Raw genomic sequence first — 24844 nt, forward strand, 5'->3', positions numbered from 1 at the left:
TTTCCAGGAGAGACCACGTGGAGGTCGACCTGACAGGGAATTTCTTCCCCCGATATTGTCTAATTACAATTTTAGTATATTAGTGAGATATTGAAATAACTACTTTTTAAACAACAATTTTATATTTTTTATTCAGGAATGGCAACGCATGGGGGGGGGGGTATCATGGGCGAAACAGAATACTCTGTTATGTCCATGGTACTGCTCATGTCTATAGGCGACGGTTATCACTTTCCATCAGATGGGCCGTCAGCTTGTTTGCCAATCTAAGTTGTACAAAACAAGAACCAGCATATTTTACAAACACTACCCTTCAAACCGAAACACAGCCATGCAAACACAGCTGCTTCACGGTTGAAACACGAATGGGACAGAGGTACCCATGCAATCGACTTTTGTACAAAGTCTCCCTCTTGCTACTTCTGTAGGGGGATTTGTATGTTCTATTGTTTTTGTTATATTATGTTGTTTGTTATCAAAGAAGTCTTATGAAGCAGAAAAAGTGAACCGAATGCTAACAGACACTGTGCCATACATTTTCTTTCTAATTTTACAACGCGAAGACTTAGACGATCTATTTTCATCATTGACTTAAAGATCCACAGACAATCTTTTGGAAATACGAATGAAGAGAAGGAAGAACATTCCATACAAATCTATTAATATGCTTGTTTGTAAAGGACAGAAAATATTTCGAGTTATTTAAAATTAATCTAATATAGAATTCTATTTCGTGACCGGTTACAATATAATTATACTCTGTTCGCTATATTGTTTTGCCGCTACTGCGGTGTCATTGTGGTTAGCGGGTTCACCGGTCGCATTACAAGTTCGTGTAACGTTACCGACACATGCAGTTTAGTGCATTCCGCGCTGTGTATAAGCGCGCCAAAACTTGTTGTGTATTCGAAATTGGAACTCGTTTTTTTTTCTTTTTAATAAAATTAATAGGTGCCTGTTTTTTTTTTAGTGGTGTACTTCATGATCTTGTACTTACTTGTCTATATGTGATTTTTACAGTTCGTTATTATTTTTTTATAAACCTGTATCTAAAGTGACGCTAGGAATGTAAGATGAGATGATAAACAATTTGTTTGGATTAGAGAATTCCTTTCTACTGATGTCCAGATTTTAAAGCTACGTCATTTTTAGCAACATACAACAGTGTATACATACACACAAAGCCGATAAAGCGATAAGAAAATGATAAGACACTTTATCAGTCTACCTCGATTACGAAGCCGGTGTAGTTGGATCATTACTTTTAGTGCTGTCCAAGAACTATGTATGCAGGAAAAATGCGCGCCATAGTGTTTATAGTTTTATTTTTAATTTATTTCGACGATATAAACGGGCAGGAGGAAATGAATCAAATAGGCGAAAATATCGAAAGTGTAACAGAAACGAATCGAATAATAAAACTGGACGATGTGTGTACTTGTAGCGAAATACCGGATATTACTGGAACTCATTTAGTGTTGAACATATTGTGTGCCGGCCAAATGGAAGAGTTTAAAGACTTGGACAAAATCGAATGGCCACCTAATCGTCATGAGCTGAAAATTGCAGCTAGCTTCCAGGGCGTGGGAGTTACTACTTTAGCTAAGTAAATATATATTTGCTTGTATTTTATATATCATCATCACCATATCAAACTTTAACTGTCCAGTGCTGGACATAGTTGCCACGCTTGGCAGGCGGAATAGCAACCGCAGTTAGGCTTTGGATATGTTTTAAGAAGGACGCTGCTGCCCATCCCTTGCCCTTCCTTTGTCGCTTATTTCTATGTCGAGACCACATAGCAATTTTATATATAATCCCGTGTTATTTTTATAAATCTATTAATAAAAAAGGTAAATTCAACGTCGATATAATTTGATATTAAAACGCAAATAAAAAAAAATAATAGGCAAAAATTATGGTTCGAATGGCTTTCTTTAGTGTTTATAAATTATAAATGACTGTGTACCTATGTATGCTACTGGTGATGACGTTAAAAACTCAAATAACATGAATTCCAGACAAATTATTATATTGAAGACTAGGCAGCATGGTCTCCGACCTTAGCCTGTTCCACAACGGAACAAACATACTAAAAAAAATCAAATAATATATAACTGAGTACGACAATTAATAACAGAAATGTTTGTTATATTTTTACCTATATGTGAGTGACCACAACTGTTTCTCCAAATAATACGCGGAGGTGCAAAGTACTGGTGGTGGCAAAATTCGAACTAACAACCTTATGTTTGTATTTATGTATTTATAAGTTGATAAAGTAACTATTACACCCACAAACCTCTTATGCCCAATCTGACTTATTATTTTTGTTACAACCACTATGTATTAATTTGTATTAATAGGTAGGTATTATCTTTGCCTTATCTCTAAACTTAACACCATAAACGAAGCGTAGGGACCTAATTTACACAGACATAATTTCAAGGGCTAGCTTGTTTGCTTACTTACTAAGCTGTTTATTTGTTATTTTTGATAAAACATTAACTAGATAAAATTTCCATCATAATATAGAAATTTGTAATTCGCGTGACAATCATAGTATTATTATATACAATACTAGCGTCCCGCCCCAGCTTCGCACGGGTGTAATATTGATACTAAATAACGCTGCCGGCCGATATATTAGAAACCTCTCAAACTCAATGTTCCTCTACTATGTATATAAACCTTTCTCTTGAACCACTCTATCTATTAAAAGAAACTGCATTAAAACCCGTTGAGTAGTTTTAAAGATCTAAGCATGCATAGGGACAGACAGACAGGAAACGACTTTGTTTTATACTATGTAGTGATATCGGAACATATTAATTGCCCAGAATAAAAATTAACTTATTTTCGTCTTCTTCTTACAAACAAGGTGATAGAAACCAAATTGAAAATGGTAAAAATCGCTTATAGACATTTATATTACCAAAGACATTATAAAATGATAAAAGATGTAATATTAAAGTAAAATAAAATAAAAAAATCAAATTCACTATGACGTCTAAGGTATTCTTTATATCAGACAGCGTGTCATTCCTGAGCACTAACCATATTCATAAAAACTAAAACTTTTTACCAATCTATGTTAACTATTACCATACACCGTTTCGTCACTTTCATCCAAATTGGGAACTTAGCAGAAAAGGAAAAGACAAAACAATTCAATAGCTAAACAAGATTTTTTTTTTTTATAAATAATGGGATTAGATTCTTATGCCACCGTATCCAATAATTTCTTTGCCTAATCCCATTCTTCGACACAGCCACACGAAAACAGTTGTTTGATTGTATTTATTATTATTAAATTTTCTGCATATGACCTCAAAAAAGGGTACTAGTATTTTAACTCCATTTCCCGCCAAAATGAAAGTATGTTTAATTCCTAACTATGAATTAGTGGACACTAAAATGACACTAAAACGTAAATAGATGTAGTAAGAAATATTTGAGTTGATTAAATGTAGATATCAAATAATATGATACTATCAATGTATTAGGAAATCAATGGACACTCATCATGTAATAAATACATATAGGTACGTTAAGTACGTACCTTATCTATGGCGAAGCAGTCAACAAGACTTACTCAACACTATGAGTACAAAAACTTATTATAAATAATTTTATATGAATCATATTTTCGTATTATATTCGTACATGATAGATAACAGAAAAGGTATTCAGAAATCCAGAGTCATGAAACAAACCGAAGAAACGTAGATAGAATATAAAAAATTATCATAAAAGAAATCATCCTATCCCGCCTTTAGGTTTTTTTTTTTAATTGATAATAATAAAATAGGCGCCAGTAAGTGGCATGGTAACCCCGCCTGCGCTATCGGTATTCACCAGTGAGTAACGATAGGTGAAAAAGAAAAGGCAGGTCAGTTAGCCCATCGCAATGAATACACCTGGAATTCAGCACGATAGTTTCCAGAAAAAACCACTTAGAGGTCGACCTAATAGGGTATATTGCTATAAAATTTGATATAAAAACCTAAATTTATTTTAAATGTCGATTATTTTGCTTCATGTGCACATTTCAGCGTAACAAAAAAAAAAACCACATAAAGCCGATTTCAATTGTGACAAAACCGGTTATTCTGAATTCATAACTTAAACTACTGTACCTATTTTGTTTCTATGGGACTTAGGTATTTAACTACAAGTGTATCTTTTCAGATAAAAACAAAGAATTTTCTGAGTCGGTTTAGAACTGACGAAATTATGAGATAACAAACAAAAAAAATACATAGGAATCGAAAACATCGTCCTTTTTGAAATTGTTTGAAATGGCAAATCTTACACCAGAGGGCCTACCATGAAATGTTTTCCGAAATTTCGGAGCCAAACGAAACAAAAATTTGTTGTTAAAATTATATAATACATGCCGTTTGGAAATATTAAAAATGTTAAAATATTATTCCTTTGGACTTTTATGATAAGATGTATGACGAACGAAATGTTAAACTCCATTTATTGATCCGATTTTGGTATAAACAAAAACACGAAATTGAGTCCGAAATTTCGGAATTTCACTTCATGGTAGACCCGCAGGTTACATAAAATTTTCATTGACAGCTAACTTAATATTGTTGAAGTTTTAACATCGCGTAAGCCATTTTTTGCAGTTTTCATGTTTTGATTCGAATCCATTATTTAGTTACATATAAGAGATGAAGATATAGGTGTCTACTGTCTCTTTTAGTTGTTTTATATTAGCTATTAATTGTCTATTGCTGAACATAAGCCTTCCCTATAAAGGGACTTTTTACCAGTACCCATTTTACCAGTATTCTGCCACGCTTGGTAAGCGAGTTGGCAAACCCAGTTAGGCTTTCAGTGATGTTTTAAGAGAGACGTTGTTGCCTATCCCTCTGCCGTTAAGTTCCCTTATTCGCCTCTTACGACACCTACGGGAAAGGAATGAGTGGCACATTCTATGCCGGGACCACACGGATATTTAAGGGATTTAGCATATTGAAGTTTATTTTCTAGGGGAGCCCTGGTCCGTTATAAAAGGCGCAACCATGCACAAAGTTGAAATACATTGTAAATAAACTGGCTTTAAAAAAAAAGTAATTCAATTGAGTTTCTTGCCAGTTCTTCTCAATTGGATCTATATACCGAACTGGACGGTAGGGAAAATATTAAATTATAATGTAAAAATTTGACGTTCATAAGCGGCTAAAATGTCCTACATGAATAAATGATTTTTGAATTTGAATTTGAATTTGAAAAAGACATATCTAAAAGTCCATACGTATATGTACTTTCGTATCTATACGTATGGACTTATAGATACGAAAGTACTATATATATTCATGCAAAAATATCTATTTTTGCATGAATAAAATCTCCCCTCGTATCCTGGGATAGGCAATATTCTGGGGTGGGCGCCCATCCGGCCCCGCCTTATATACACCTATGGAGATTATCCTTTGGGAATAAGAGGAAAAAGGACTGTTAGGAATGGGGTGTAATAGCCTCAGTGCTAGCAAGATACCTTATCAGGTCGACCTCCACGCGGTTGCCCCTGAAAACCATAGTGGTTAATTCTTTTGAAATGCATCCCGATGGGCTGATGCCCCGCTTGTGTATACCGATAGTGCAGACGGGGAAACCATTCCATTTTCACCCATTAAAAAAACTTCTTTAGGAATAAGGTAAAAATTAATAAAAGAATTACCTATACTTACGTAAAGTTAAAATTGTCTACATGCATGTACATTAAATTTTCAACCTTACGGCGTTTGTTATTATAAATATTTTTCCTAATCCTATAGTTTAATCTCTCTATCAAAGACCTAGTTACTGATATAAGGTCAATGGCCAAGTTATCTGTAGGGAATGAAAATAGCATAGTTTACGCAGTTGTCACATCAATCATGGTGTGCTGAATTATTGTTTGCATAGTTCACTTTGCAAATCTTTATTCCGACTCTAGAATCAGCACCTAACCTATGATACATCCGTTTGACCTAGATCTCAATATAGGTACTGATATCTTGTCGTCATGAGTAGGTATACCGAGTCTTTTCGATGACTCAATAGTTTTACAAAACTGTACATAATATTTTTTGTTGGGGGGAAGGGATTGTTAGTAATGCGGATTGTGGACTACCAGCCCCATTGCTAGATATACCCTATTTTTTTTTTATGAATGAAAATGGAATGGTAACCCCGCCTGCGCTAACGGTATACACTGGCAGGGCACCAGTGCGGGATGACAGGTGAGGACGAAAACAGGCCAGTTAGCCCATCATGATGAATTCATCAGGAATGATAGTTTCCAGGAGGAACCGTGTGGAGGTCGACCTGGTTGGGTAAATGTTAGCAATGAGATTCTTAGTCTTCATTACTAACAATCTCTTTCTCCCCAGCTATGCCCTATTAGGCCGACCTTCACGTCCCCACCCCCTTGGAAGCCTTCGTGCTGAATTCCTGGTGTACTCACCACGATGCTCCAACTTTTCATTCACTGGTACCAGCGTATATCGTTAGCGGAGGCGGGGTAACCACTCCATTGTCACCAAAAAAATTTTTTTGTTCTATTAGTGACTTATTTCTACAGTTTTTTTTTATACAATTTAGAATGGCAAACAAGCTAACGGCCCACCTGATGGAAAGTGGTAACCGTCGCCTATAGACATGAGCAGTACCATGGACATAACAGAGTATACCCCCCATGCGTTGCCATTCCTGAGGACTCAGGTGTTATTCCTCTGTACCCAGTAAATTCACGCCATATCCCATCCTTCAAACCGAAACACAGCCATGCAAACACAACTGCTTCACGGTAGAAACACGAATGGGACAGAGGTACCCAAGCAATCGACTTTTGTACAAAATCTCCCTCTGATTCAATATTCAAGTATATTAATAGTGTTTTTAAGTGCATTGAGCTTGGATTATATTTGAATGTTGCCATTTAGATATTTTGATCGCTAAAATTGACATTTCCGCCATCCTTATATCTCCACATGCGCCAACCAATGTAAAGTTTTTTCTTTTTAAATAACCTAATTTTAAAAAGCAATAAATTCTTAATTCGCGTTGTATTTTTCGTACATATGTTAAGGTTCTTTTTTTTAATGAATGATAATGAAATGCTAGTCCCGCCTGCGCTAACGGTATACGCTGGCGGGGCACCAGTGAGGGATGATAGGTGAGGATAAAAAGGCAAGCCAGTTACTCCATCGTGATAGATACACCTGGAATTCAACACAGCGGTTTCTAGATGTGACCACGTGGAGATTGACCTGACAGGGTATTTTATTAGCAATGGGACTGGTAATCCGCTTTACCAATATTGCCTTCCCCCTATGTTAAATGTTATATTTGCTAATATCAAACTAATTTAAAAATTAGTCTTCAAGGAATACTGCTGACCTTTCTATGTTAAGGGTACCAAATTGGGGGGAAAGGGATTGTTAGTAATGGAAACTGAGAATCCTATTGCTAGCAATATACCCAACCAGGTCGACCTCCTCGCGGTTCTCCCTGGAAACTATCATGGTTAATTCCTGATGAATTCATCATGATGGGCTAACTGGCCTGTTTTCATTCTCATCTATCACCCTTCACTGGTGCTCCGCCAACGTATCCCGTTAGCGCAGGCGGGGTTACCATACCATTTTCATCCTTAAAAAAAGTGGTACATATATATATATATATATATATATATATATATATATATATATATATATATATATATATATATATATATATATATATGTGGGCCAATATAATCAACTCGACTATTATCTTCTTTCAGGTTACCACCGAACCGTCATGTTGAAACCTTACTATTCCACAGTAATACTATTACAAACTACTGGCCTGAACCGTTCAGCGACGTGCCCAATCTTAAAACATTATCCTTCTATCAAAACGAACTATCCTATATCACACAAGACTTATTCGCTAACATCGACGGTTTAGAAGAACTCGATTTATCTTATAATAAACTAACTGTTTTGGCTCCAACTGATTTTAAATACCTAAGACATCTTAAAAGATTGAGTTTGCAAAGTAACTTAATATCTGAGATGCCCATAAGAGCATTAGATGCATTGGTTACATTGGAAGAGCTTGATATAAGCAGAAATAATTTAGGTGGTGAATTGGTGCTGCGCAGTGACGGCGAAGCGTTTAAAGCGTTGAAACAAGTGTTTTTGGGTAACAACAAAATCACTTATGTTTCGAAAAATTCATTTGAACCTGACAACAAAATGTAAGTAAACGAAACATATGAACTTTAAGAATTTAATGATAAAGTCGAGGAAATACATATCGCTCCTATTAGTTTTGATTGGTCAATCTTTATTCACGATTTCTGTACTATTTAGTGAAAACCCAATCTCATCTATATAAGAGGAAAGATTTAAATATTTAGAATAAACTCAAAAACTACTCAACGGATTGTAATTTTTTTTTTGTTTTTACGTATAGAAAACTATATTATCAGCGAGTGATAAAAGCTATATTTTTTCGAAAATTCTATCAACTCGTACGAAGTCAGGTTGGATCATTAATATCTCAATATAATGAAAAATTATCGATCAATAATAATGATCAATATAATAAAAGAACATTGAGCTAATTTTCTCAATTCTGAATTATCCTCCAGATTTTGTTTGGAGTTTTGGAACTTAATTCTGCTAAAAAGAATTCTATTTTAAAGCAAATAAAATGCGTATCATAATAAACAATTTTAATATTGCACGAATTTAATTTAATAAATTAAACTATTTTTAATTCTTCAGTTCTTAATGTTTCAGTGAACTGTTGGACCTGACCTATAACCAAATACAAACAATAGACGAAGACGCGTTCCTAACGTGTATTAACCTTCAAGAGTTGAACCTTGCTAATAACAATATAACGTTCATTTTCCAACTACCCCAATTAATCCAAATAGTCATACTAAAAGATAACACTATGTACCAATGGCCACCGTTCCCAACTGGAATAAAGCTGATCGATTTGTCTAATAATCGACTTTCTGATATATACGATGAAGATAAAGCTGATTTTGAAAATTTGGAGGTAAACTTTTTAATTTTGATTGTAATTTCACTTTATCAAGACGTATCGACTCAGATAAAAAAAAATGAATGAATGAGTATACTGTATTTGCATTATACAATATAGGAAATAAGCAAGACAATAAATGTAACGATACAATTGTATAAGTACAGTAAGGCGGTCTTATTGCTGAGAGCAATCTTTTCAAGACAACCTTAGGGCAATAGACTAATTGTAGTACAAGTAGGCATGATAAAAATAGGTATGATAATAAAATTGTCAGGGTAATGGGTTCACCAAAAATAAGCTATGATGATTTGGAAAACAGAGTTTCACAATTTCAGTGGAAACCACGAGGAGGTCGACTGAAAGAGTGTATTGATAGAGATGATGCTGTTTGACCTCACTACTAACAATGTTTTAATCTAATATTTTTTTAAATTATATCCTTTAAACTTTCAGGTGTTAGACATCAGTGGGAACCATTTAACAGATTTGAATATAAAAAAGAAAATGCCAAGTTTATTGAACTTGGATTTAGCATATAACATGATTAAAGACGTTCCAAACACACTGAACAGTGAGATATTTCCAAATTTGAAAGTGCTTCGATTGGATGGTAATCCTATAAGGAGTATATATTTTAAGAATATTATAGCATTAAAAACTTTATTTATGAGTGATTTAGAAAATTTGACAGTGGTAGATGATAAAGCGTTTAGTAACGTAATGGGCAGGGAGGATATAGTGATGGATGGACAAGACCCAACTGTTGTTGGTTCGAGTTGCTTCTCGCTTTACTTGAGCAATTGCAAATCACTGAAGGAGATTAAAACGGGCGCTTTTGATGGCACATCTTTATGTATGGTAAGTATATCAAATATATATCGACGGTCAATCGTGACAATCTCCTAACTAACATGGACAAAATTTTACAGAAGATACTGAAAAATATATATTTTTTATGCGAAAACGTGGCAAATTAGTATGCGGTTCACGTGATGCTAAATACACATTCATCACAGAACATACTCTCTAACAACAAGAAGCAATAATTTATTCCATATACAATAAAACCAAAAATTCTAAAGGTGTTTGGTTTCCATATCAACCCTCAATATACCCTAATGGTGGTAAATAATTTCTTTACGTAACCTTACATAGCTAAGGTTATTTTCCAGAAAAAAAAAACTGACGTCAGTGGTAGCAAAATCTGTTATTTTGCTCTAAAAACCAAGCTACTGAGCTAATTTTAATAAAAAAATTATAGAGCAAATCTGAAAGTATATCCTTTCAGGAAAAAAAATCTCAATCGTCTTATAAATGATAGGGTTATTAAACATAAAAATAATACAATCGAATTGAGAACCCCTTCTTTTTTAAAGTTGGTTGAAAAGAAATAGAGATATTTCTTTACAACTATTTACTATTGTCAGTTAGGGTGTGTTGGTGGTTAATCGTCCATTATATTTTTCTCTGTAAAAACATAATTAAAAAATACAACTTACAAATTGCTACAATTGTATACCCTTGTTTGAATAGCAAATATATAAGTTATATATATATATATATATATATATTTTTGATGGGTGAAAATGGTATGGTAACCCCGCCTGCGCTAACGGGATACGCTGGCGGAGCACCAGTGAAGGGTGATAGATGAGAATGAAAACAGGCCAGTAAGCCCATCATGATGAATTCGTCAGGAATTAACCATGATAGTTTCCAGGGGGAACCGCGAGGAGGTCGACCTGGTTGGGTATATTGCTAGCAATGGGATTCTCGGTCTCCATTACTAACAATCCCTTTACCCCAGTTATATATATTATATATGTATGTTATGTATTATATCATATGTTATATGTTATATATATATATATATATATATATATATATGTATATATATTATAAATCTTTTATTTCTTCCAGTTGGATATAAGCAGGAATAACTTGACAAACATCCCGAGAGATTTGCTGGACTGGTCCTCTGTGACAGAGGGTATAAATCTACAATTTAATCCTTGGCATTGTACTTGCGATTTGGAATGGATGCTACATGAGTTGCTAGCGAGGATGTACGACAAATATCCTAACCTGCTATTGGATATGCGGTGAGTAGAAATAAATAATCCTTCTGTTTATGATGACACTGACATTTCATTATTATCTGAAAGGATATACTTACAGATTGGTCTCATAGAAATGTTATCAAAATCGGTTCAGCACTTTAGTTTTTAAACCAAAATAACACATAGGTTTTTCCACAATTGACGTGAATTTTTTTTTTGTGAAACAGTTTTATTTATTATCTCAATCACGTAGTTGAAGTCGCGTGTAAAAGATAGTTTTATTATATTACTAAGATTCATCATATTGGCCTTTATTTGTTCAATGCTGAACATAGGCCTCCCCATAGACTGCCGTAAGGAACGCTCCTGAACCCCTGCTTCCATTGACTGACTAAGGCTTCGGCATAAGGGGGGGGGGGCGGGTTTACCAGTAGTTGCCACGCTTGGCAGGCGGGTTAGTCACTGTAGTTAGCCCCTGTTGATGTTTTAAAAGAGATACTGCTGCCCATTACTTAACTATTAAGTTCCCGTAGTCGCCTCTTTTTTTATGCAGCTTAGAATGGCAAACAAGCTGACGGCCCATCGACGGAAAGTGGTATATCGATTATAGAATAAAATAGAATAGAATAGAAAATCATTTATTCAAATAAACTTACATTGAAGCACTTTTGAAAAGTCATTACATTTTTTTTAATCTACCGCTCGTTCGGAAAGCTGTCTCATCACAAGAAGAACGAGCAAGAAACTTGCGTGTTGCTCTTTTAAATAATTTTATTATTACTTTACATTTTTAAGTTTAAGTGTGTGAATACAAACCACCAATTAGCACTAATTCAATTAAATACTCAAAAAGAAAAAAATATTGAATACATAACCAACTGGTTAAACAATTAATAAGAGGAAATCAGTCATAGTGATTAGAGCAGACCAGTCCCTACAAGCAGCACCCGTTCACGAGTATATAGACATGAGCGGTACCATGAACATGACAAAGTAATACTCTTTCGTCCATCATACTCCCCATGCGTTGTCATTCCTGAGGACTCAGGTGTTATTCCTCTGTACCCTATAAATTCACTGCCATATCCCACCCTTCAAACCGAAACACAGCCATGCAAACACAACTGCTTCACGGTTGAAACACGAATGGGACAGAGGTGCCTAAGAAAACGACTTTTGTACAAAGTCTCCCTCTGGTATTTTTTATGATACAAACGGGAAAGAAGTGGCCCATTCTATGACGAAACCACATGGCAACTTATGCGATAAGTTGATAAAGTAAGTAGTTTATATTATAGTTTTGATTGTTTATGTGTAGGTGTGGCTCCCCGCGGGCATTCGAGGGTCTGCGCCTCGTTCACTGGTACAACTGGACGGAGGAGCCGCTCTGCACTGATATGTATTCGAGAGCAGGCTCCCACGACACTTATATGGTAAGCATCTGCTCAATAAATTTTCAGGTGATGCGGAAAACAAAAGCGGCGCTCTTCTAAATAAAAAGAAAAAAATTTAAAAACAACCTAAAAAAATCAGTTGCCTCAGGTTGCCTCTTGCCTCCGATTATTCGGCTGTCAAAATATATACGGTTATATCCGTGTAGCAAATTTCATTCAAGTCCGTGCAGTAGTTTTTGCGTGAAAGAGTAACAAACATCCATCTATACATACATACTTATAACTTTTCACACTTATTAGTAGAAGAAATTTGTACTTTTTATATATTTAATTATATTTTTATACAATTTTTAGCATTCCTAATTCGACCACATTAGATTAATCTGTAAAATTTCGACGCCGAAAACACCCATTAAGCATCACTACTGAAGAACGATAATTTGTCAGTTTAAATGTATTTATAATTACTTCACAGATAGGAGAATCGTCTGAGAGATATTTCCCTAAAGTGACCACGCTCACCATTGTGCTGTGCGTGTCCATAATAATATCACTGTTCGTTGCTATCGGACTGATAGTGTATTTAGTGAAGACTAGGAAGCGGCACAGGATAAAGGAGGCAGCCATGCAACGTAAACGACAGAGCGCCGCCGACGCCAAACACTTTAATGGCGTTGAAAAAGAACAAGTGACCGCCTTAAATAAAGCCTGAAAAGGACTTCTTTTTTAACAATTTTTATACTGTAACAGGCTTTTTGTGTTTTATATGAGGTAATTATGAAGGATTTACTGTTTGAGTGTGCAGTTGTTAAAATAAGTATTTGTATTGACGTATTTATTGATTATTTACCATTATTTTCCTAATCAATTAGCAAAAGCGCATATGTACCCTCAGACATAGACAATTCTGAGGTAGACATAACTCACCCAGCCACTCTCTAGATTTACATTTATTTGAACTCTATTCCATAAAAGGCTCGTGTTTTACCATATATGCTGTGATTACATGATAGGATTTATTATTTATTATTTGAATACGCTGGTGTTAAAACTCTTATTTCTACTATCTTAAAATTGCCTATCATTTATCATTTATCAATGTTCGTATCCAAGGACTGGTAGAAAGATTTACAGGCAGAGACTGAGAGCTGATTAATGGATTGGCCTCATCATTTATTGACAAAATTTAAACCTGACATCCAAACAGCAGATTGGATTATTGTTCTATAAGGAACAGATTGCCAATTAGCAGACTAGAAAAAAGAAAAAAAAAATTATCAATGATGCAGCATGAAATTTTTTTGTTGTCAACCCATATAGCAAGGTGACGTCTGCAATTCAAATAAGACGTCAGTTTTAAACCATTTTAGGGTCAATGACCGAAAATCGACGTCGCTATGACGAATAATTGCTACCTGGGAACACTCAATAATGTGTGTTGCCAGATATATTTCTCCAACTAAATTAAACTGCCATTGTATGTACTTGTTTTATATAAAATTAATGCTGGAGTATTAAATGTGTAATACTTTCTGGCTAGTTAGACTTATCTAGCTCAAGGTGATATAAATATCAAAACGTCTGTACACATCCTATGCGAAATAAGCCTACTTCTAAGTATATGTACAGTTTTGTATTTATCAATATGAACCTTAGATATACGACCATAAAGTTTAAGATCCAATGAATTGCAACGTTTGGAGCTGTATGTATAGGAGTATAGGAGAGACTAATCGCTACAGATAAAAATCCAAAATCCAAAGCTTATTATAAACAATCTAAAACCCAAAGTATTAAGTGTGAATGCTACTGGTGGTTTGCGTGATGTAAATATAGCGAAAGAGGATTTATTATATAAAAAAAGATAAAGAGATACTCTTTATTGTTCCCTCCAAAAGATTACAATAGTAAATTTATTACAAATATAAACAATTACAAGAAATAATCACAATGAGAAAACAATGGGCGACCTTATCGCTAAGAGCGATCTCTTCCAGGCAACCTTTGGATGGAGAGGAGTAATTGTTAACAGTTTGATCAGGAAGAAAGCTTGATTTGAAGAAAAAAGAAACTTTATTTTATACAGACATGCGACATCACTCACACACGAGTTAAAAAATATTTAAAACAAAAAGTAATAGTACTAACGAAGTACTACTGAAGTAATGAAATGAAAAAAAAAAATTGTCACTAATTTTATGCATTCTGATTTGGTTTTTGTTACTTTTTTTTTTACATGTATCTTTTTTTATCTTTTTTCACTTTGCATTTGTGTCTTTTGCTGTTTGTGTGCTGTAATGCAAATAAATTATTTATCTATTTATCAAAAAATACGTAGGAGTAAAAAGAAAACAAAAAATACATATTATAGCAGTCTCAGCATAGAATGTGTATATAGGTACTATATGTACATTTTGTTTTTTGATGGGTGAAAATGGTATGGTAACCCCGCCTGCGCTAACGGGATACGCTGGCGGAGCACCAGTGAAGGATGACAGATGAGAATGAAAACAGGTCAGTTAGCCCATCATGATGAATTCATCAGGAATTAACCATGATAGTTTCCAGGGGGAACCGCGATGAGGTCGACCTGGTTGGGTATATTGCTAGCAATAGGATTCACAGTCTCCATTACTAACAATCCCTTTCCCCCTTACTATGTACATATTGGTGCGCCAAACCAATGTCTCTACCCAAAGGTTGTCTGGAAAAGATGGCTTAGTGATAAAGCCACCTTTGTACCACGTCGCTTTAATAAAGTGTAAAAAATAAGGGCCTGTGTTTTCAAGTAATTATTATTTATAACAAAAAACAGCCTAAATATTACTTATTCTTATTCAAATTGATAAAATAAGCTCACAGAAGGCGACCGGTAATGGTCAGAGGATTGCTCATGATAGAGGGCATTGAGGAAGTCCTATATTCAGCAATGGATAGAAGTAGGTTGAAATTATGATAATGAACTAGGATAACCTAGTTTTAAAAGTCGAATTAGGTACACCTAATGTTACCACCATAAGGGTTTAATAATGCTATTGTTTAAAATATAACCCACCTACATACGTGTGTTCACTATCAGGTTATATAAAAAAGTAATGGGTTTTCTGGTTATAAATTACTTATTTATTAAATTTGGATGATACCCAATTTAAAAAGAAATGTGTAGTATTAAAAGATTTATTGTATTCGTGTCTCAGAAATAATATATTTGGTTACCAATTTAAATAATTTACTAGGTAAATTAATAATGTAATTACATTAGTGTACAAATATCAAAAATGTGTACACTATTACCAAAAAAATCCAAATAAAGTTAATAAGTTTGATTGTTAACTATAATTGTGTAAATATATGTATGTATTAGTTTAAGAAAATATTGGTATAATTTAATTACATATTAATACAAGAATAATTTAATGCAATAAAAAAAATTCTATGTTGTTTTATTTGTTTTATTCTGGATACTAAACTTTTCGTCCATTTGGATTTATCATTTGACGTATTGTCGATGGTCCATTCCATTTGCCTTTTATTAATCTGTTCCAATAGAGATATGGGAATAAATGCTTATTCATATAGTAGAATAACCGGCGTTCTTTACTCTGAAATATATTTGTATAATTAAATACAAACTACTCTTACTAAACTATTCTTATTTCTCACTATTTTAACTTCTTATCATATTATGTAGGTGTCACTTTTTTCAACACTATAATTCAATATTATAGATACCGGGGGAAAGGGATTGTTAGTAATGGAGACTGAGAATCCCATTGCTAGCAATATACCCAACCAGGTCGATCTCCACGCGATTTCCCTTAGAAACTATCATGGGTAATTCCTGATGAATTCATCATGATGGGCTAACTGGCCTGTTTTCATTCTCATCGATCACCCTTCACTGGTGCCGCGCCAGCGTATCCCGTTAGCGCAGGCGGGGCTACCATTCTATTTTCACCCATCAAAAAAAATATCGATACCTATATTTAATTGTATATATAATAGAAACTATAAAATAAAATCTTGTAATTTCTTATCGCAGGGAGACCTACGTAATTTTATTAGTATCTACATATGAAAGATTTATAAATAAATATACTATCACCATGGTTATATTTTACAAAGCAGAGGACTTACTATAAAATGTTTTTCGAAATTTCGGAGCCAAACGAAATAAATTTGATGTTATAATTACATTAATAATACCGTTTAAAAATATTAAAATATCGTTCCTTTGGTCTTTTATGGTAGGATTTATTATGAACGTAATGTTAAGCTCGATTCACTGGACCGATATTTCAATATAAACAAAAACACGAAATTATGTTCAAAAATCGAAATGAAATGAAATTCCGAATTTTCGATCTATAGTATTCAAAGACGTCTGTTGGCGTTAGACACAGATAAAAAATACGCAATCTCTACAAAATTGCATTGTGTGAAAGCTTTAGAGCAAATGCTGTTACTTGGATAAAAGAAAAAGCGCATGTCTGCTCCGTATATTACCTGATCAAAAGGGAAGGTCTCGCACAACCTCTTGTCGTAGAGAAATTCTGCCAGTATCCCCGTATTGTGCGAAGTGAGGATGGGGCAGGCTCCATAGCCATTGTACTTAGCCGTCGGCACTTTGCCTTCCATTGTATTGAGTAGATTAAGCTCTACAACAGGCCCTTGACCAGCTTTAAATACCAAATTATAATGTAAGTATGGGAGATTTTTAAAGGATAAAGATCTTTATAGTGTGATAACGGAATGATAATCCCGGCTACGCTACCGGTAACACTGTCGGGGCACCAGTCAGTGAGGATAGGTATGGATGATGTCATGTCAGCATCCATAGAATGCGGTGCCCGCTTACCATCAGGGAAACTGTATGCTTGGTTGTTATGTCCGTGGTGTAAAAAAAAGTATATTTATGAGAGAAGAGAAAAAACAAACGGACAAACGTTTTTGTTATCTGTCTACTACTAAACATAGATTTCCCCATAGACTGCCATAGGGAACGGTCCTAATCCACTTATATTCACCGACTCTATCCCATTCGTGCTTCTGTCGTGAAACAGTTGTGTTTGCATAGCATTCGGTTTAAAAGATGGGTTATGGCAATAAAATGACAAAAGACAGAGGCTTAACCCCTTAGTTCTCAAGAATAGCAACGCATAAGAGATCCATGCGCGACACAGTATACTCTGTTATGTCCATGGTACTGTTCATGTATACAAGCAACGGTTACATTCTATCAAGTGAGCCATCGGCTTGTTTGCCATTCTAAGTTGTATAAAAGAAACTACAAGTTAAAAACAAACTTACCTATAGCGGCGGCGGTTTTGCTGTTCGGCGTGTTGGTACAGTCGCCGATGCCGTATATGTTGGGGTACTTGGTGTGCTGCAGGGTGAACTTGTCGACATCTAAGTAGCCAGTCTCTGTGACCAGCAATGCTATTCACTAAAAATCTACCGCAACGCTGCGCCCGCCGACGAGCTCTAGGCTGATCAGCCTTGCGAACGACCGTGACTACAGCGCTGCGGTAATTGGTATTCACTAACGTGTCAAACCTCATCGACGAACTGTAGGCTGTGATAACTCGAGGCTGTGCGCACGGACGAGATAGGGCTTGCAACAAAAACCGTAAAATGAAAACGATAACTGTAGAAATATAATATTTTATTGACAAATGGAATGTTTTATTCAGTTTAGAATGTTATTTAAATAAATATTATATAAAATAAACATAAATTTATACATCAAACATTTGATTTTGTTTTTTAAAGTTAAGATTTGTTTGAATACCCTTGCTTCCATTGCCGTAAAATAAACAAATAACACTTATACGTAGGTACGTAGAGAGTATTATATTCCTTGTACTTAACATTCCAGAGGCGCACTTTTTGTATTTGTTTATTCTCTTTTAAAAATAATTAATAAAATTAACGTAACTTTACCAACGTTTTATAAGTTTGGATGTATCTATCAAATACGTAAGTAAAATGTGCTTTTTATTCACTTGTATTGTTTTTAAGGTTATATTTTTAGTAACTAAAATAAATGCATATCTCGTAACATGCCATGAAATGAGGTCCCTTCGCAAAGTAGTCGGAGATGCTGATGGATTATATAAAGAATCAGACATGGCTTGTGACAGGACATACACGAACAGAAAAAAGGATTAATTATATTTTTGTGGAGTATCTTAAATAAATAACTAATTTATAATTTTAGAATTATGTGTCTAATTGGTCTTATTGTTATTTTTAGGTCCACGCCGTCATTTGACTGACAGTATCCCGATGACACTTATCTCCTTCACAATAGCAGCCTTAACTAGAAAGAGAGTAGTCTCACAAAGATTTGTTGCCACTGAAGAGCACCGAGTAGAGACAGAACAAATTTTGATAGAGAATCAGACAACACTAGTTCATATCTTATAGCTAATGAATGAGATATGACTAAATTAAAGTCAGCCATTGTACGATTTAATTAAAAAATTTTTTAAAAAATGTCAAATAATTTTTATTCAATTAAATTTAAAATATTATAAATGTTAATTCTTTATGATTCTACCATCCATTGTGAAGAAGGGGAGAAACCTCAATTTTGGTTTTTAAAATACTAATAGATTTTACAATAATACATTTCTAAAAATATACACTGCCAAACATAACAAGAGTTATTGGAATTATTAGTTAAATCAAGTTCATTATTGAAAATATAAGATTAAATTATGTCATTTAATAGTCATTAGTAATTTTGAAATATAAGTTTCATCTTATATAATTTTCAAATAAAAACACAATTACAATAAAATTTTATAATTATAAACTTGTTTCAATTTCAAATAAATAATTTTTAATGAATATTTTTTTTAATTTCTTACTCCATACGAGGTCTGTCCGGAAAGTTCGTATAAAAGTGTTCTGGAATGCGAGAAAGAGGAGTGGGGAGGCCAGGTAAGCGCAGGACCCCTTCCTTATGTCCCTAACAATGCTTCAGTTCTGGTCTGACCGCCGTGCGGTGCGAACTGGCTTGTCACGCCATCTGTGAAGTTACCTCTTAACGAAACCCCGTCGGCATGGAGCCCGCTTCCGTTGAAGAGCAGCGCGTCGTAATCAAGTTTCTCTCGAAACTCGGCAAGAATGGCCGTGAAATTTTTGCCGATCTCAGAACAGTTTATGGGGATGATGCTGTGAAGGAACCAACCGTCCACAAGTGGCTAAAAAGATTCAGAGAGGGCCGAGAAAGCATCAAGAATTCGTCCCTCCAGGCCAGACAGTTGATGGAAAATTCTACGTCGATGTGCTCAGACGCCTCAAAGCTCGTGTGGCACGAGTTCGTCCAGAATTGGCGCGAGAGGGGCGTTGGATTCTTCACCACGACAATGCCCCTGCCCACACCTCTCTTGTTGTCCGTGAGTTTTTGAGTAAAAATTCCATTACGGTGACCGAACACCCCCCCTATTCGCCGGATTTGGCCCCGTGTGACTTCTTCTTGTTCCCAAAAACCAAATTGGTACTTCGGGGGCGGCATTTGGGGGACATAAATGAGATAAAAAAAGCTACGACGGGGCAGCTGAGAAACCTACAACCAGAGGACTTTCAAGGAGCCTTCTCACAGTGGAAACGGCGTTGGCACAAGTGCATTATGTCACAGGGGGAGTACTTTGAAGGGGATAAAATTGATTTACCTGAATAATTGTAAAATAAAATTTTTAAAAAACTTTTATACGTACTTTCCGGACAAACCTCGTACTAGTTATAATATGAATTAATTATAATAATTTTAAATTAAAATATACATTTACAACATAATATAATATTAATTTTAATTCACAGGTAGACAAAAATGTAACAATAAAAAAGTATTTGAAAATAGTTTTAAGATATAAGTACAAAAAGTATAGCTAGCTTATTTTCAGACTACAAAATTTTCTTTTGTGCTTCTTCATTTTGTATAGATGATGTAACTGCATCATATTATCAGCATATCACAAACAATACAGCAATACACTACTATTATTGTGGCTGTCCAAGGGTTTGTGTCATGCTACTAAATGAGTTTCAAAATCACCTGAAAAAAAACAAGTAATGTTAATTATTTTTAATTAGCCACATAGCCAATCCTGAATTTATGTGTGTCATGTTTTTTAAAACTATGATTTTGAAACAATTTTTTATAATAGTTTCAACCTGAATGCTAAATTTAGTGGTCTAATTTAACAAAAATTAATTGACATGAATTAATAATTTACTACATGTTTAACTAAGTTGGTTTCTTTCTAACATATTAGACATAGTTATTTTTATACAAAACCAGAGGCCACTAAGCTTATGGATCACCTAATGGGAAACGGTTACCATGATCCATGAATATTTGTAACACCAGAAGTATTATTATGCATACTAGAATACTTGTTACACACCATTATTAACTAGCTAGTTGTTCCCTACACAAACATCTGCTGACACAATTAAGCTTGTCTCAATAAAATAAACAACTGCACACAATCACTGCAAAGTATTCTTTTTCCTGCTTTAAATTTATTTATGTACCTAATACCATCAATTAATAAAATTTAAGTTACAAACCTTTAGCTTTAACAACTCTCTGGAACAGGCATACATGGTGACAATTCTTTTTCTAACATATTGATTAATTCTTCAGAAAGTCGGTAATGATGAATATAATCCACATCACATAAAGTTGTTGATTGTCGGCATTTCTTACAATCATTTTCTATTTTAGCTTCTTTCAACAAATGGGTCATTACACATAAACGGGCAGCAATCGTTTTTAAACACAAATTGATAATTTCAATACAATTAATAATCACAGAATTCAAGAAACAAATAAATATATTAGATGAATACTATGCAAACAGCGTAGAAAACAAAGCTTTTGAGTTTGACATAAGAAATCGAGGCTGTAGGCTAGGCTGTCGGCGAAGGCGAGGCTGATTTTTGTTAGTGAATACCAAATACTATGGCAAAATGTCAAATCGCACAGCCATGAGTAGTTCCCGTTTATGCCGCTCGTCTTTGAGCTCGTCTTTGGGCGCTAGTGTCGCGTCTTAAGAATTAGTGAATACCATTTCAATATTTCATCGCTGCGTCAAGGCTGATGTCTAGGCTGTTTGCTTAGAGAATAGCACTACAGATCGTTACAGCGCGTCAGGCACAGCGGCGGCGACATCGGGGGTGTCACGTGCAGCAGATTGTATGGTAGGGTTATGGTCTGAATTGAAATTATTTACATTATATATAATTCATGCTAATCTTTATAATATATAAAATGATGCCGTTTCAAAGATTACCTCCAGTAATCAAAATTGTCTAACTTATTTAGACAGGGGTGAGCCAACGTGATTCTAAGGTTATTTCTAAGGCGTAACGTAGCATTCTTTTATGAGTAAAATGACATTTTTTTTTTCAAAGAAACGACAAAATATTTTGATATGCTCGACGCGTTCAGCTGGCAAGTATGGGATAGGATTAGAGATTAGGTTAGGAGATATAACGAGTATTTAAAAAGCTTTCTACTTGTGTTTATACCGCTAAAAAACTTTCACGATTGTATTTCGATTTTAATATGACATTAAATTCTCCGTGTGGTCTCGGTCACCACTATAGAATGGGCCACCCTTTCTTTTCCCATGGATGTCGTAAATGGCGACTAAGTGAACTTTATATTCGAGGAAGAAGCAGCAGCGTCCTTCGTACGAGTAAAACATGACTAAATCTCAAATATGGTTGCCAACCTGCCTGCCTAGCGTAACTTAGAACTCCAATTTGCCACTGCAAAACCCCTCAAAGAGGTTTCTATCTTCAGCAGTGAATAATTAAGGGCTGATATGATGATGATAGAAAAAGTAATGAGCACGAAGGTATAAATTTTAGTAATAAGAAATGACGAACCATGAGTAGATTATGTAGATTCATTCATTCATATTAGTAGATTCATGCGTTCATGCTTATAAGCAATCGTTGCCACCATTTACCAGTCATCCAGATGAGCCATCAGCCTATTTGCTAATCCCACTTGTATAAAAAGTACAATAAAAATATAAGCTTATCTACCTTCCCCGCCTGGTCATCGAATACGGCCCCTTCCTCCGTCACCTGGACTAAGTCGCTGCCACAATTGACTGTGATATTCCTGCAGCCAGCCACTTTGCACAAAGCCTCCGCATACTTCGCCACACCGAATATTGCATTACCGCCAGTATTGTACGTTATATTTGCTAAATGGCGAGTGTTATGCTAAAATATCATGTAGATAAACACAGAGATTTAATTTCGACTTAATCGTAGATAAATAATAAATTAGAATACTTTGTCTATGGCATTAAAGAAAACAATAAATTAAATGAATGTAAGGTATTTTTTACGAGATGAAAACCATTATAGAGTACCAATGAGTAATGATAGAGTAATGAGAGACTGACGTCAGGTCAGTTAACCCATCGTGGCGGGGGGAAAAGGGATTGTTAGTAATGAAGACTGAGAATCCCATTGCTAGCAATATACCCAAACAGGTCGACCTCCTCGCGGTTCTCCCTATCGAAACTATCATGGTTAATTCCTAATGAATTCATCATGATGAGCTAACTGACCTGTTTTCATTCTCATCTATCATCCTTCACTGGTGCTCCGCTAGCATATCCCGTTAGCGCAGGCAGGGTTACCATACTATTTTCACCCAACAAAAAAAACCCATCGTGGCGAATTCACCAGAAATTAACTTAAATATAAAGTGAAAAAGTTTATTAAACTACTACAAACTCCAGCCCACCTGTCTCCAGTAATCATCAGCTAGGTACATGATTTTCTGCGCTGCTCCGGAACATTTGCTGCCGCTGCGTGGAAACGTGAAGATTGCATGTCCACCCTTAAACCGGCTGATGCAGTACCATGTTTTAACACAGTGCGCCGGAGAGTATATTGTGGATACACCACTGTTGTGGTAGTTTAACGCTTGTACTAGGCCTGGAATCTATGGTAATATGTAGGCATATTATGAGATCAAACAAAGGGCAAAAGATTCTATTTATAAAGAACGAGATAGCATATTCATTGTCTTGTTGTAAGCCAATTGTTTGCTGGAAAATTTTTAACAAAAAAAAATTAAGGCCTTTTATGCTTCTCTAATAAATATTCAATACTATTGTAGCATACTTATAAAATTATATATTTTATTTATTTTGTAAAAACACGCAGACAAGCGTAAATATTTTATATATATATGTAATACGGTCGGTCGCGCACGCAGCTTGTTTGATGTACCTATGCGCGCGCAGGACGCGCAGTTGCTCGGCGACTACGGGTTGCGCGCGCAGGCCGCGCATGCGTATATAAAAAGAATATTTTTGTTGTTGTCGCCACGGCACACATATCGTCTTAATATTATACCTTTTTTATATTTTCTATTGTTCTCCTTCTTTACAATTATATTACTATTATTACTGTATTAATAAACGTTTACATTCTACAAATATCATTCTCTCTTAACATCATTCGCTTTACTATCAAAGATGTTTGATATACATCACTAATTGACCAGCAAACGTTGTTCTGCCATATAATTTTTTCTGGATGGGGACACCCTAATCACCTAGCAGTATGAAATATACTATACGACCTATTTTCATACATATTAAATATACATAAAAGAAAATTTATAAAAATCGGTCGAACCGTTTCGAAGGAGTGCAACCACAAATACCATGACACTAGATTTTTACATATTAGATTAAATGACATTAAAAATAATAGTTTCTCAATTCAAATTTATTTCCTTCTAAAAGTTTATTCTTATTAAATGAAAGGATTCAGTTATTATATTTGTATTTTTTTGTTTATTAATATATTTGCTAATATCATAGCATTACGAAACCAGGCCAGATAATGTAATGTAATGTAAATTGGACTCTATTTTCCATGTCCTCCCATTTGGGCCATTGTGCGTATAAGTCATGACTAGTACAGCCAGCCTAGACCAGGTCAGATAATAAAATTAATAGGTACTTATAATCAAATAAACCTGGTAAAAAAACCGAACGAGTCTTCTTTTTTTTATAAGACTTAGAATGGCAAACAAACTGACGGTCCATCTGATAGAAAGTGGTAACCGTCGCCAATAGACATGAGCAGTACCATGGACATAACAGTACACACACAATACTGTTTCTCCCATGATACCCCCCATGCGTTGCCATTCCTGAGGACTCAGGTGTTATTCCTCTGTACCCTGTAAATTCACGCTATATCCCACCCTTCAAACCGAAACACAGTCATGCAAACACAGCTGCTTCACAGTAGAAACACGAATGGGACAGAGGTACCCAAGCT

General features: G+C 34.9%; 2 protein-coding genes and 1 long non-coding RNA gene across 3 annotated transcripts in view; 2 read left to right on the forward strand and 1 right to left on the reverse strand.

Annotated features, from left to right (window-relative positions):
* Positions 1–996: 996 nt before the first annotated feature.
* On the forward strand, positions 997–15943 carry LOC113522111 (toll-like receptor 3). Its single transcript, XM_052894037.1, has 7 exons — positions 997–1606; positions 7787–8245; positions 8793–9060; positions 9502–9906; positions 10969–11150; positions 12427–12541; positions 12978–15943. The coding sequence occupies exons 1-7, from the start codon at positions 1284–1286 to the stop codon at positions 13212–13214; spliced, it is 1989 nt and encodes a 662-aa protein (XP_052749997.1). The 5' UTR covers positions 997–1283; the 3' UTR covers positions 13215–15943.
* Positions 15944–15945: 2 nt separating this feature from the next.
* The window catches only part of LOC113519256 (uncharacterized), a 32264-nt gene continuing 23365 nt past the window's right edge, over positions 15946–24844 (reverse strand). The window contains exons 12-17 of the mRNA XM_052894078.1: positions 23289–23489; positions 22574–22756; positions 21651–21731; positions 17813–17933; positions 17009–17181; positions 15946–16104 (exon numbers count right to left, since the gene is read on the reverse strand). Of these exons, the coding sequence (XP_052750038.1) occupies positions 15967–16104; positions 17009–17181; positions 17813–17933; positions 21651–21731; positions 22574–22756; positions 23289–23489 (897 nt within the window). The 3' untranslated portion in view covers positions 15946–15966. The remainder of the gene's footprint in view (positions 16105–17008; positions 17182–17812; positions 17934–21650; positions 21732–22573; positions 22757–23288; positions 23490–24844) is intronic.
* Positions 17900–21351, forward strand: LOC128200488 (uncharacterized). The gene is made up of 2 exons (XR_008252737.1): positions 17900–18481; positions 18759–21351. It is a non-coding gene; the product is annotated as an uncharacterized LOC128200488 (long non-coding RNA).

This window comes from Galleria mellonella, unplaced genomic scaffold (genome assembly GCF_026898425.1).
Source record: "Galleria mellonella isolate WM207_F2 unplaced genomic scaffold, CSIRO_AGI_GalMel_v1 utg116, whole genome shotgun sequence".
Taxonomy (NCBI): Eukaryota; Metazoa; Arthropoda; class Insecta; order Lepidoptera; family Pyralidae; genus Galleria; species Galleria mellonella.